The sequence below is a fragment of the Chanos chanos genome, chromosome 2 (assembly GCF_902362185.1).
Source record: "Chanos chanos chromosome 2, fChaCha1.1, whole genome shotgun sequence".
Taxonomy (NCBI): domain Eukaryota; kingdom Metazoa; phylum Chordata; class Actinopteri; order Gonorynchiformes; family Chanidae; genus Chanos; species Chanos chanos.
The window spans coordinates 53,268,494-53,282,479 of record NC_044496.1 but is presented as its reverse complement, the minus strand read 5'-3'; the positions used below and the strand labels follow the sequence as shown (position 1 = coordinate 53,282,479).

At 41.9% G+C, this 13,986-nt stretch overlaps 1 protein-coding gene across 1 annotated transcript in view; it reads right to left on the bottom strand.

The window, feature by feature from the left end:
* The window catches only part of kdrl (kinase insert domain receptor like), a 46,483-nt gene that overhangs the window by 13,298 nt on the left and 19,199 nt on the right, over nucleotides 1-13,986 (bottom strand). The window contains 13 exon segments of the mRNA XM_030793107.1: nucleotides 301-423; nucleotides 1,067-1,164; nucleotides 1,808-1,961; nucleotides 2,071-2,159; nucleotides 2,381-2,494; nucleotides 4,535-4,639; nucleotides 5,625-5,760; nucleotides 6,157-6,263; nucleotides 7,386-7,514; nucleotides 7,868-8,014; nucleotides 8,470-8,751; nucleotides 9,993-10,101; nucleotides 13,314-13,428. Coding sequence (XP_030648967.1) covers nucleotides 301-423; nucleotides 1,067-1,164; nucleotides 1,808-1,961; nucleotides 2,071-2,159; nucleotides 2,381-2,494; nucleotides 4,535-4,639; nucleotides 5,625-5,760; nucleotides 6,157-6,263; nucleotides 7,386-7,514; nucleotides 7,868-8,014; nucleotides 8,470-8,751; nucleotides 9,993-10,101; nucleotides 13,314-13,428 — 1,708 coding nt within the window.

Sequence of the window (13,986 nt, the reverse complement as noted above, 5' to 3'; positions counted from 1 at the left end):
TGGATTTTGAGCCTGTATGGCATTGGGAGAGACCCTGAGGAAACGTGCTATGAACTATGCTTTAAAGTTACTTAAACATGTCAGAGAGTGTTTGTTTTTGACAAAATTACAGCGGTTCTTTTCAAAATAGAGCATTGTCTCGCCAAGGCAGAGTTATATGTCTGTTATTATACGTGTCTCTCAAGCTAAGTGCTTTTGAATGTTTCTCTCTTTATTATATTCAAGAACAACACACACACACACACACACACACACACACACGTATTTCATGCTGTTTCAAAAATAACGCTGCACACTCACGTCTCCTTTCCGCACATAATCTGGGTCTTTGTAAATATCTCTGGCCAGTCCAAAATCGCATATCTTCACAACGTTATTTTCAGACAGCAGGATGTTCCGAGCTGCCAAATCACGGTGGATGCACTAGTCCAGAATACAGAGAGAGAGAGAGACAGAGAGAGACAAGAGTTTCATTTAATTTAAAGAAACACAATACCCACGCTCATTCATCAAACCGTGTGTGGCAGAGAGTGTCCATGAAAACATATGGAGTAAAGGTGTGATAATGCGGTGCAGCTGGAGAGCGCTGAACATGTGGGATAGTTCTCAGAGACTCTCTGAATCCGCGGTGTTTGGTGTCCAGGTTAAACTTCTAACTGTACCAACTTTTTCACCACGTCGGGCCAGAGTGTAATTAGTCCCATTCTGCTTGTGTTTGTGAGAGTGCGCCTCTGAGACACCCCGTCTGAATGGGAAATGTCCAGTATGGTTTTGCTTGCCAGAGACAACAACATATAGCTTGTGTTTTGCGAGTGGGTTTTTTTTTTTTTGTGAACGCAACACAGCTGCCAAAACAAGATATGATTCTTATGGCTGTGTTTTTAATCACCCAAACAAACAAAAAAATATACAGCAAGCAAAATAAAAATCTCTACTTATGAAAAGAAAAAAAAAAACACTTTGATTTCTTAATCATCATAACAATACACTGTTTCATGTCCAAAAGTTTTCGATTTAAACTGTTTTTTTGACGCAGTCAATGGCAGTAAATTGAGCAAATGCTTACTTTTCGTGAAGCCAAAAATTCCATGCCTTTCGCCACTTGAAAGCTGTAACAAATCAGATCTTCCATTGTGAGGACCCTCTTGTTCAAGTCTTCTGGTTCTGTATGAAACAAGGACAAAAGATTATTATCAAATTCAAAAATGTTGTCCCCGTAAAACAATGAAACCCGATGCAATGAGAAAATGTACTATGCACTTAAAAGCTATAAAGGTTTTTTGTTAACTGTCACATTGAATTAAACCACCCCTCACTATAGTTCGCCTTCTGAACTGTTTTGTTTTGAAAATACTGTGAAGGTGAAGGCAGAATATAATATTAAAATAAAAAATCGTCCAGATATCACTCTTGTTTTGAGAAGTAGCCTGAAACATTGCGGTTTGTCAGTGATGCTATGTCAGGGGGGGTCTGGGTAAGTGGGTCTCTTCCAGTGGCCCACCTGAGTAAACAGTTTATCAAACCAGAAATAACAGGACTTGATGTAGGAGGACCTGACCAGCTCTCAGGTCTGGGCAGGAAATTTAAAGGAGACGAAAAACACAAGGCTCTCAGCGCAGTGGGTGACAGTATACTCTCATTAAATATCAATTGTATTTATGAATCCCACAGGAAGTTTCCTATCAGACTCGGTGGAAAAAACAATCGGGGGAGCCTTGAGAGTAGAGTTGGGGTGTGGCGGAGGTTGAGGGGGGAGGGGGGGTTTAGAAAGGGGTGTGTGTGTGGAAGGAAGACATTCAGTCCCTACCTTCCTCTTCTTCCTCTGAGTCGCAGTAGCTCTTATCTTCGATGAAACCGGAGCTGGCCGAACTTCCGGTGCTGGCCACGCTCTCCAGCCGACGTTTAATGAGCTCGCTCAGGTCCAGCCCCGAGCCCGAGTGCACGGCTTTGCCATCCTGCGACTGCGAAAGAGATAAAAAAACAAAAAAACCCCCCCTCTAATTAGAAACTACTACTGAGCGCAAAGATCAGCTGCTGTCCCATCGAAAGCGTCCTGTGATTGCTGTTTACCTTATAGACGACAAAATCGCCACGTTTGCTTCGAAGGAAGTTCGATAAATTTCCATACTTGCAGTATTCCACAATGATCATCAACGGACCTTTGTTGAAGGGGGGGGGGGGGGGGGGGGGGAATCAGTGTAAATTGAAAAGTGGATTGTTCATATCACATTTTCAAAAAAAAAGAAACCAAAAAAAAAAAAAAAAAGTTGATAAACCGCAGATTATTTAGATAATCATGGAGCGCTTAAGTGTACTGAGAATCCAAATTTCTTATGAAAATTACTCAGTGGTCTGTCACCCTTCATCATATGTCCCTTACCGCCACCCTTAGTGCATGCTCCAAGCAGGTTCACCACGTTCAGATGATGGCCGATATGGATTAGGATCTTCAGCTCAGACATCAAGGCCCTCCATTCACTGTTTGTAGCTCCTCCTATTTGGGCAAAACAAGGAGAGATTACAATAGATGAACGCAATATTAAGTGGAGTCAGATTCAGTGAAGAGCTATGTAGATAACCACAACGTTTGAAAAATGAATGTTTTCCTGTTTGTTTTTCCCGGAGCACACGGGTGAAAGGCTGACTTTTGTTTTTACAGCTCAAGGCGGAATAAGATATTCTTTCGAAATCTATCAGAATCTATAAGATTCGTCTTGCTTCATTGTTAATAATGAGAATTCCCTACATGGTAGAAAACAAATCCCAGTTCCTATAAATAAAGCTCTTTTTTTTTTTGACAAAACATGCAACTACATTTTTTTCCCCCCATAATGTGAACATTACAGCATAAAAAACCTAGGCGAATTCTTAAATAAACAGTTTCACCCATGAGAATTTTCACAAACTCACTGAGAAAGTCTTCTACCACAAAAGAAACTGTGGTTTGTTCTCAGAATAACGAGCACTGGGAGGGGCAGATAAGTGAGTCAAGACTGCTTTGGTCGTGACCTTGTGTGGTCACGAAGCCAGGGAGCGAGATTGTTTTTTTTAACACGTCAGGGTTTTTTTGCAGCCAAAGCCCGTCAAAGTGACACGCAAGAACCACGTTCAACATAAACCAACAATTCACTAAGTCAGCCCCCTTGTTTTCTGGAAAGGGGAAACATACAAGACCCTAATTTCTTGGTAGGAGTTTGCTGTACTTGGCAGAGATCAAATCACACGTTTCTAGACTAATAAAATATTTTATGGTGATGCTTGATACAATGCTTTTGGTGAAAGACTGAGCGTGAAGTTGAAATTTGAGCGCTGTTTTAATTAGAAACGTCATTCACTTGGTGCGTCAAATGAAGCCATGTTGGTCTTCTGGCTTGTCTTTCCACTTTCAGCATGCTTGTGGTATCAGCGAACCCCAAACTGCAGCTTTCATAACACGCAGGACTTCAGCTGGAAGTCTAACGCTTTTCATTATGACTTGACCCGGTGTGAATTGTGAATCCAGAGAGACAGTTTCCCCTTTGATTAATACAAAATGTGAGATACCATCTAGAGGCAACACTCTTTCCAGATCAAACAACACACGGGAGGAAAAATCATTTCACTCAAAAGATTATTTAACTGTGATGGGTAAAGTATTCTTAAGTGTTCTTAAAATTTGAGTTTGGGTTCGGTGGTTAATGTTTATTGGGCTCTCTTAAATTTTTCTGTACAAGTAGGAGCCGCTGGATTTCGACAAACTTAGAACAAAAGCTTTGATTAGAACAACAGACCACTGCCTCTCATAGAGCCACTGCTGACGTGGAAACTTTGACGGTTCCAAATAAGAGTAATTGCGAAAAAAGAAATCTGATTTTGGAGACACTGATAAGCACCAGGAGACTATTCATGTATGTTTGCCCATTGTGCTTTACACTTTTGAACCTGTCACCACCTGAAAAACTTGGACAGCAGTTCTGTGCTGTCCCTTCAGGTCTGCAGTTTATCATTTCTTCAGAGGACTTCAGGATTTTAAAGTAAAAATGCAGTAACCTCGGTGCAACTGTTAATTGTCTTCACATGGGCCGTAATGTCTTCACGTGAACCGTAAAAGAAAATGTCTTAAGATCAGGAACCAATAATCTGCTAATGACAGGTTTCTGGATAACGTTAACAAAAAGAATGTTCTTTTCTCAGAATCAGTGTTTTGGATTGACAGAGAAATGGCAAGAGATATCTCCTTTAGCTTTATGTCAGCAACAACAACAACAAAAAAAAATCAAATTAATTAAAAAAGTTACTTGCTCAGAATCAGTGCTTTGGACCGACAGAAATCTGGCCAGAGAAATTTTTCAGCTCTAACGAATGAGAGATTATGTGGTACCTAGTTTCAGGTATCAAACTGAGTGGTGTGTCTGACATGCATTTACACAACGATAAATGGAAACGATGGCTTTGCATCTTCCTGCTGCAAAGCCAAAAAAAAAATTCTCTTCCTCAGAGTGCCAGAGTTTGATGTTCAGTATCCAGAAGGTGAATGTTCCAAACCACAGACTACCTTTCAACATTTTGACTGCCACCGTCTTGCACGTAGAGAGCTTGTCGATTCCAAACGCAGAAGCCTCCACCACTTTCCCAAAGGCCCCGTGACCCAAAGTTTTACCTGGAAGAGAGAAAGACAAACGGTGAGAAAGAGCGAAAGGGACGGAGAAAGAGAAAGAAAGAGAGAAAGAAAGAAAGAAAGAAAGAAAGAAAGAAAGAAAGAAAGAAAGAAAAGAAAGAAAGAAAGAAAGAAAGAAAGAAAGCGAGGGACTGATTGGGTGAACGATCCTACATCAGTCTGCTTGGCCCTAAAGCCTCATAAATCAGGCTTGATGGCCTGTCAGAGGAGATATGGGTCTATAATTAAAACAGCCTGCTGGGGATCAGGCCGCTTGGCTGGCCCTCCACAGGGAATTTATGGGCCAGTTAAGACCGGACGACAGCGGCAGGTCGCTGATAAATAATGGCGCAATACACTCTTCTCCAGAAAAAGGCTGGGCATTTCTAAAAAGACTGACCAGAGCTGACCGGAACATGCAGGAGCAGCAGCGTCCAGGCATCTGGAGTTAATTGTGACGAGTATTTTATCATTGGGAAGACGGAATACGCAGAGGGCGGATTGTTTAATAGTCATGTAAATTTACACTTTTAAAGCTTTCCGTCTTCCTAATCCTCAGAAAACAGATTAATTTATTGTAGAAAAAATCAAGGAAAGGCTTGCACAATCCCACTGAATGCACACGTCTAGGACTAATTAGATTAGGCCATATGTTGTAAACAGCAAAATTTATGGTAGAACTGAGGTTAAAATCTCACATTAAAGAATGTACACTGTCAATAGCACTGTGCTCTGATGTTAAGCATTTCTTCAGTCGTGGGAAGTGGTTCTATCCTATATTACTCTCATTTTTTAGAAGAGGAAGATTGAAGTCCCCCTTTGGTTTCCAGCGACTCAAATGTGAGACAGCTCTGGGTCAAGGAATTTGACCAAAAATTACATGCAATCACATGCAGCTCACACCATCACATGCTGTTTCATACCATGATTGCGGTGCGTTAACAATATTTTGTGGATGCCTAACGCCTAGGGACAGTCATGGACTCACCCAGTCTCAGACGGTCCCTGGGGAACTCCCATTTGCTGCTGTCGTAGGGCAGACGCTCACACTGCTCATCCAATGGCATCTGGTCTGGATCCATGATTATAGACAGGTAGCCTGCTTTGATATCCGCAGAGCTGGGCTGCAAAGACCGTGTAACATTACAGGCGGAGTAAAATGCATTAATGACCAGGTCTTTTGTGGTGTTTTCCATAAAATTTCATCGGCTAACGTAGCGCTACGTTAAGCTTTAATATGTTTACTTCATTAAGCGCTAATAAAGTTGTATGCTGTTCATATATTGTAATTTCCACTTCCAGTGCAAACATTCAGTGTAATCTTTAACAGAGTTGGGTAATGTGTTCTGTTAAGTGTGGCTGTTCTGGTAACAGGGTTGCAGGGACACAGGGTTTTACTGTGTTTCTAAACATAACGATATGATTCAGAGTGATGTTGGCTATTTCTGGCTTTACAGGAAATGAAATCTCCCGAAGCTTTTTCACGCTGACAAGTATATGTCAAGGGGAGCGGCTCTTACCTTCCTCAGTTTTCGGATGAAGAGAACAAGCATGAGCCACAAGAAAGTGGCGGCCACTCCCGTGCACACCAGCACAATCACCTCAATGTTCGGTTTCCCCTCATCCCCTGATAATAACATAAGTCAATTTCAACAGTCAAGACACCATTTAAACTTTCATTAAATATTTCATTATCATTTCAAATGACCATCAAAACCTTCACATAATTATGCAGTACTAAGGTACTGAAATTCATAAAATATTCTGAAAAGAAAGGGTCGGTTACAGTAAGGGCTTTTGGCCAGGGCTACGATGAACACATGTTGAACTTTTAAATTCCTTGACAAAATGTTTAAATAGGAGAACATAATACACATTGTATGTTTACTTAGGTTTTGCATAGCATATGATTGCTTGTTTATCTCACATTTACCTCATTCTCTACATCCAGTGATCCATTCTAAAGATTACCAACAATCAGTCTCAACATAAAGCATGAGAAACGCTCATTTTCTCAAGAGAAAAAAAAAAAACATAGTTCCTGTTCTGCCTGAATGAAAGAGTTTGGCTATATTTTAATGTAAACTCGAAACACCATATAGCTCATATAACATAGTTTGTTAAAGAGCTTTTTTTTTTTTTTTTTTGCCAGCAAATAAATGCAGAGTGAAGAATGAGGTATAATGTTCAGGGATCTTCGGTTGGTGTGAGGGTTAAGATGTAGCAATGTGCCAGGGCCAGCAAGGGTCACCTCTGGCCGACCATTGAGCTTGTGTCTGCTCTCAGAGCATGTGTCATTTTGTTCAGGTCTCCTTTTCCTTTAAGGGGAAGTTCTCTTTGACTAACCACGACCAGCCATTAGTAAACCTCTTGAAAGACTTCTCCAAGGTCAATTCCCATGTGAGGAGACCTTCACTACAACCCCCATCATAAAATTGCGTCCTGGAATTTGCTTAGCATTCCTGGTAACCTCAGTCTCTGTCTCGGGGGACAACTATAATATTGAAGTTTCAGCTAAAGCTATTTGTTCTCTTGAACTGAAAACATGGGAGTCTCCAGAGCTTCTGGGAGAAGACTGAGGAGTTCTGTGAGAAGTCTCGTCACGTATTGCAATACGTGCTCCAGTGAGCGCGCTTTGCGGTTTACAGCTGTGATCTTGCGTACATAAACGGATAAGGTCTTGAAAAGCAGGTTGATGAAATGGAGAAGGAAAGAAGAAGGAGGTTAAGGCAAGGACAGCTTGACTCACCCACAACCGTGATGACTGCGCTGTACTTGGCCAGGCCTTCGGTGTTTTTGGCCTCGCATTCGTACGTTCCCTCGTCATCCTTCTTCAGTCTCTGGATGATCAGATACTCGTCATCCATGAACGTGATCCCTGCCATCATCACAACGACCCGTTTATTTTCACCATTTCACTTTCATCACAGTTTTCACTTGGCGTTAAACGATCAGACGTAATATTGCTTGTGCAGTGGCTTTGGAAGCACTTTCCCACGTCTGAAGACATTTTTACAAGCACTACACATTCACAACTTTTACATCAACAACTTTCAAGATGAAGGTGATCTGAGATTCATTTTACCCCACATTTTCAAAATGTTATTGGTTATGGTATCACATACGTAATAAGATAAGTTATTTTACAGCGTTTGTGGCACAATAATGAATGGATTATATATGAGTCATGAAGCATTAATTTATTTATTGGAATCATCATCCCATTCCTACCTGATCCCTTGGTCACAGGTATCTTGTTTTTGTACCATGTGATATAAGGTTTGGGCACACCGTCGGCCAGACAGGCCAGGGTGAGAGTGCTCCCGCTGGTTGCGTCCTGATTGGTCAGATTGTGATGCACCAAAGGTGGTTTCCTCTCTGTGAGAATCAGATAGAGATTACATACACCAAACACACCGACTTAATGTTATATCTGAGATAACTATGTGTTCATAGTACGCGTCCAGATTGCCATTGCTAGTTCTATTCTGTGCATACCTAAACTGCCCCCCAAAAAAGGACAACATCATATGTGCAGCACCTTAATTTTCTGTGACATACACAGGCAGGTTTCTAGACACAGATTAATCCCCATCATTGACTAGATTTCACTTTTTAATGAGTTTCTCCATTGAAAATCCATTGCTAGTACTGGATTAAATTTCATCTGTGTCTACAAAATTGAGCATTTGTAATAAAGTAAAAGAGTTTGAGTAGCAGAACACTCTCATCCCAAATATGTTGCAATGGTGATGACACATTTGGCCAGCGAACAATGCCAACTGTCACAAAGGGCACAAAGGTTACTCGATTTTTATAAAAGAGCCACTTACGTTTGATGGTGAGGGTGTATGTTATGTTGACTTCTTTGTTGGTGAGAGGGTTGAATGCTCTGCATGCCACCGTGCGGTTCCTGGACACGTTCTTCAGTTTGAGTGAGATGGAGATACTATAAGGCTGGACCACAAGGGTTGAGTTGACGTTCTGGACCAGGCCATTTTGTGGATCGTACCAGCTCAGCCCACTGCACAGGAAACGTGTTCCACGACAGGTCAGCGTGATGTCATCCCCCTCAATGGCTTCCACTGGCTCAATCTCGAAGGGCTGCTGGTGATCTAGTGGGCACAGATTATAATTCATTGGACATGGGATTACAAATGGTTGGAATGTTTCAGAGCCAGTAAACTTCCTTCAAAAGGGGTTCCTATAACTAAGCAGACATAATAAGCAGACCACACACCCAACTAAACGTGTGACCAAAATGACCAAAACCCTCCAACACCCTGAGCCACCGCGAGGTTATCTGAGACAGGCTTTTGGACCGAGTTTCTCGTCCAGAAATTCCAAAGAAACGACGTTGTGCATCACCATACCAGGAATGTCAAATTTGCAGTTATTTCCTGTTTCATCACTACTAATTGGAAGCATGTTGCGGGCGGATGGCGCTGGCGATGGCCGACCTGCAGCAGTACAATGGGAACCAGGCTGGGGCCAGGCCTCAGGGGAGTCCCAGCACGCTTGTTTATTCACAGCGCTGGAGAGCATTCTGTGCTCCATAAGGGAAGACAGCTGTTATTACAATTGCATCCCTCTCTCTCTCTCTCTCTCTCCCTCTCTCTCTCTCTCCTGCATTCCTGCGCTCCCAGTTATCTGTAGTCAACGAACAGCACAGCACATTCTCTACGGCATTCTACTCTAATACAGACTCTCGGGCCGCTTGGCATCCGCCAGGCGCTCTTTATTACTCCAGTCGCCGACTTGGCCCTGTCCCCCTGTTCCCTCTCTCTGAACCTCATCTGCCACACATTCCAATTCAGCTCTCTCCTTGCTCTCAAACATATGCAGTATTTGCATTGCCTGACAGATGATTTGCTTTCTATTACATAACTTGGTATACAGGGCTTTTTTTTTTTTTTTTTTCCATTTCAGGAACATTTCGAACTGGCCGACTGCATATAAAAATGATTCACGTTGCAGCGGGGCCATTGGAGAAGAGAAATAACCTGTGCGGCCAGCGGTGCGGTACAGTCGAGCAGCGTCAGTCCAAGCTTTTGAGCGTGCCATATGGCAGAAGACTTTTTTTTTTTTTTTTTTGCCTGTTCTGTCCTCTAGTCTGGCCTGCTGCAGAGGAGGATGGTTTCAATTAATGCCCCCCTCTGCTCTCTTTATTGCACAATCCAATCTGCGCATTCTTGAGTTTGCGAAGCGATTCATTACATATGTGTAGGTCAATACAAAGTGAATGAAATCGTATTACAGTACGCCTTGCTATAACCGTAAAAACCAGCAAAGCGTTTCCCATTGAAATTTCAACTGTACCTATTTAAAAAGGGAGAGAGAGGGTTGACCTACTTACCATCCACGTAGAATGGATATTCCAGTGTTCGGTTACCAAATTCGTTGCTGGATTGACAGGAGTAGACACCAGACACACGAGCTTCTTTCACAAACAGAGTGCTGATAGTCTGTGTTGGGAATTCAAACACCAAACAAGAAACATATTAGATGAAAACTAATACCAACAGAAATGTCTTTTAGCTTGGGAAGCGCCTTCCGGTACGTGGTAACTTAGCGACACGACAACGAAATTCTTAACAGAGCCGAGACACTCATTTAGAAAGACTTAATGGTTTTCAAAGAATTGTTGTCTATTCTTCTTCATCAGAAAGTCTGGTTGGAATTAGATTTGGTGACTTGCCATTAGCAGGTGGACCAGCGGTCAAATTTAAACCTGTTTGTTGTTTTTTTTTCCTTGCTTTCCACTTTGTAGCCTTCCATGTTAATAGAAGGATACATCTGGAGTTTTAAAGCCAAAAGTGCTCTTGAGTGCACAGAACAGAAGGAGCGCCCGGGCTCCGTGTCATTTCCTGACGGGGCGTTTATAATGCCGTACCTGATTCTGTCAGCAGTGGAGCATAACCTACTTAATGGCCTTGGTAGTCAAAATAATGAGGCGGAGTTTTGGCAAGGAGCCCTACTCAGGGGGTTCTGCTTTCTGTTCAAATAGACATCTGTCCTTAGGATCTTCACATCAAAAGGTACCAAAAACGCTTTGGACGTATTATCTGAGCGGTAAGGTTCGATGTAAACTTTCTGAAGATTTCTAGGCGCATAGACAAAGTGCGCCGGTCACGAATCCTTGAGACAGCGTCAGTGTTTCATATTAATCTTGTGTTAGTTGATTGGGGGGGGGGGGCATGGAGGAGGCAGATTTAAGGCTAAAGGGGTTTTAGCCGCATCGAGTCTGCTCCGAGGCAAACTTGAAAGGGAAGAAATAATGTGACAGCCCCAAGCTTGTACTGCGTAAATCCATTTTCAGTCGAGCTGTTATTTCAAAGCGGAGCTGCGAGATGATGTTTAGGTTAAATACGGCGGAATAGTATGTTCCGCAATTCCTCTTGTCATTTTGCAGTAAAATACACCAGGGAGGGCAGAGTATATTTTTCTCATGGGCATTAAATCACATAGTCTGATATGCCAGCAGCGTACTGAATCATATCTGAGCCTGGTGTTCTTCTACACGCTGGCCATTACATGGTCAAATGAACATGCCTGAGATTTTAGGTCTTTTAATGTTTGTGTGAGAGCATGTGCAGATGATTGCGGAAGCTCTTGGTGGGCACTTATGACACTGGTCAACCCTGTCTAAAAACTGATTTAAGAGCTCGTGTTGTGTTGCAGGAGAACACCATAATATGTTACCTGAGCTGCTAAGACTCATTTTTGGGAATGTGCCTAAAGGCTCGGGTCCCTTGGTGATGACCTGATCTGAGGTCCACCTCCCTCCAGCTCCCCCCCCCCCCCCCCCCCCCCCTCCAACTCCCTAGCCATCTCCCTCCCCAGACACCGTGACTCTACTGTGTGTCTTTTCCATTGGTCGTTACGAGCTTCCCTCTGTGGCAAACTCTTACCAGGCTCTTGTTCAGGGAGGGTCGAGGGAATTTATGTGATGTGACAGAAAGGAATTCAGTCTCAACAAATCCTAGCCCTTTAAACCGCGCCTTGTTATCACTGACCCCTGTACGATAGTCCTGTAAAGCAGCAGTGTTTTAGCCGAAAAAAGCTAGTAAACAAGGGCTGCTTCTCAATTTACGGGCATCATGGATCGAGACTGAAGGCCTTTCAATAAAGTTTGTGCGGCCTAATTCTTTTCTAATCCTGTTTATGCAGCAGGACCTACAATAAATTTTTAGATTCTCAGTTTAGTTGAAAAATACTAATTTCATCATCTGCTTAAGAATTCTTTAAGTGTTTTCATGATGTTTGACTAGTTTCAATTTCCTGTATTTTTTTTGTTATGTTTCCATATGCTCAGGCTTTGAATGTCCTTGTGTGCTTTTGGTTTTATGGCCCAGTTTGACAGAATGCATTGGAGCAGCACGACTTAAAGTTATTCTATGGATAAAGTTATGGGAGAGCTGCCCACTAACGATTGCGCTTCATTAAGTTTGGGTTGAACGGTTTTGGTAACAAGCCCCTCTGGGAAAGTGCTGGGTCTAAAGTCTCCAACGTGCAGCGTGCTTTGGCAAACTGTGCAAGGCGCTGATCAACACGTTAAACAAAAAGAGAGAATGACAGATTTAAATAAGGTGATGAAGACATTCAACGTTAAAAAAACGTAGACGTTAAAAAAAAAAAAAGGCACCTAAAGTGAATACACTCTTGACCTTGCAACCTCCTGTGGTTTGATCAGAGGCATTCTGAAAGAAAGCAAGCTGGTAACACCAAATAACCATTGTCACGAAAAAGTGCACTTCAGTATAAACATAAGGGGAGGGATACAGAAACCCTAAGAAACGCTGGCCATGACAGAACTCGGAAGGACTGGCTTTGCTTTGCCTTCAGTGTATTGAGAGAGAGAGAGAGAGAGAGAGAGAGAGAGAGAGAGAAAGGGTTGGATTAATATCAGTACAAATCCTGCTCCATGTCACCCTTATTATCAACCTCCTCTTTTCACTGGACATCTTACAAAAGGGGAATTTTTTTGGAGAGTTTTGGACAGGGCTGTGAAATGAACAGTGGCCATTGGTCGCTTAGCAAGCACACAAAGACAAAAGATTTTACCTGTACGAGTCTTCTAGACAAGGAAATTACCTTCAATCAAAAGTCAAATTTAATCGGATCATTTTGAACCTAGATCACTCTGTGTGACCGACCCCAATAGCTGTTTTCAGGACAGTCCTTACTGCAATTATTGTTAGACCAAATATATCAAGCAGGACATACCACTGTACCGAGTTCAGGTTTTAATTTGTATTTTTCAGTAGACTGATACCAGTTCATGATTGTTGTTGCTGTTGTTGTTATACTTTGTCATTTTCTCTTTCTGTTGTTTCATCACTCTCATCCATACATTCATAATTTGAGAGCTCTGTAATGTCGTTCAGAAAGTCAAGTCAAATCAGAAATGCTGTATCATTATAAAAAGAGAATGACAAGGCTTTGCAAACAGAGCAAAGTTTTCTGACATTAACTTCTTGAAAATAAATATTTGGGGTACTTCTTATGGATCACTAATATTATTCCTTAATGTTGTGGAGTTTTGTTTTGTTTCATTTTTGCAGTGTAACATAAGTCAAACAACATTCATTGAACATTCACAACAAGCAATTTACAGTCCCACTGAATGCAAAAACTAGACCCTCTTAAAACCTAAGATCATCTAAAGGATACATACCTTTAATTTGCCATTCAGCATTTCTGTTTTGACACTGACATCTATCTCATTATGTGAATCATTCCCGGTGGTTGTAGTGTTGAGCAGAACTGGAACTTGATCCATACGTCTGCACCTATGGGATAGATGCATCAAATTTCCTTTTAGAATTCACTGGTGAAAAATTGAAGGCGGTTAAAACAAAAGTGTTTTTTTTTTAAATCCCTATCTTTTAACATTCCACGGTTTCCTACAACCTCTGAAAAATGAACATTTAACGAGAGGAAGTTTTTTGTCTTTGAACGACAGAGCAGGATGTACACAAGGAAATGCCAAGGCTTATGGCGGCAGTGTTTTCAGAAATGGTATTTGCCCTCCATTTTCATCCAGAGACAGGCACAGAGTTGCTCTTCCTTTGGAAACAACTCAAAAGATGGCACTGGGAAAATGTTCCCTCGTAACCAGTGTCACTCAAACCTGTTTATCTACCCATACAAACTCCGACACCTCTAAGGCAGTGACGAACATCTTTTTTCTTTTCTTTTTTTTTGTTTCCTGTAGTACATGTTCAATTATACATCTTGGGCCTTGGCCACAAAGTAGGCCTACAGAGAAGAGCGAAGATTTTCTCTACGTCTTTCTAAGGAGAGGAACAATTGGATTAATGAGAGTGGAGGCCAGGGAGGAAACACAA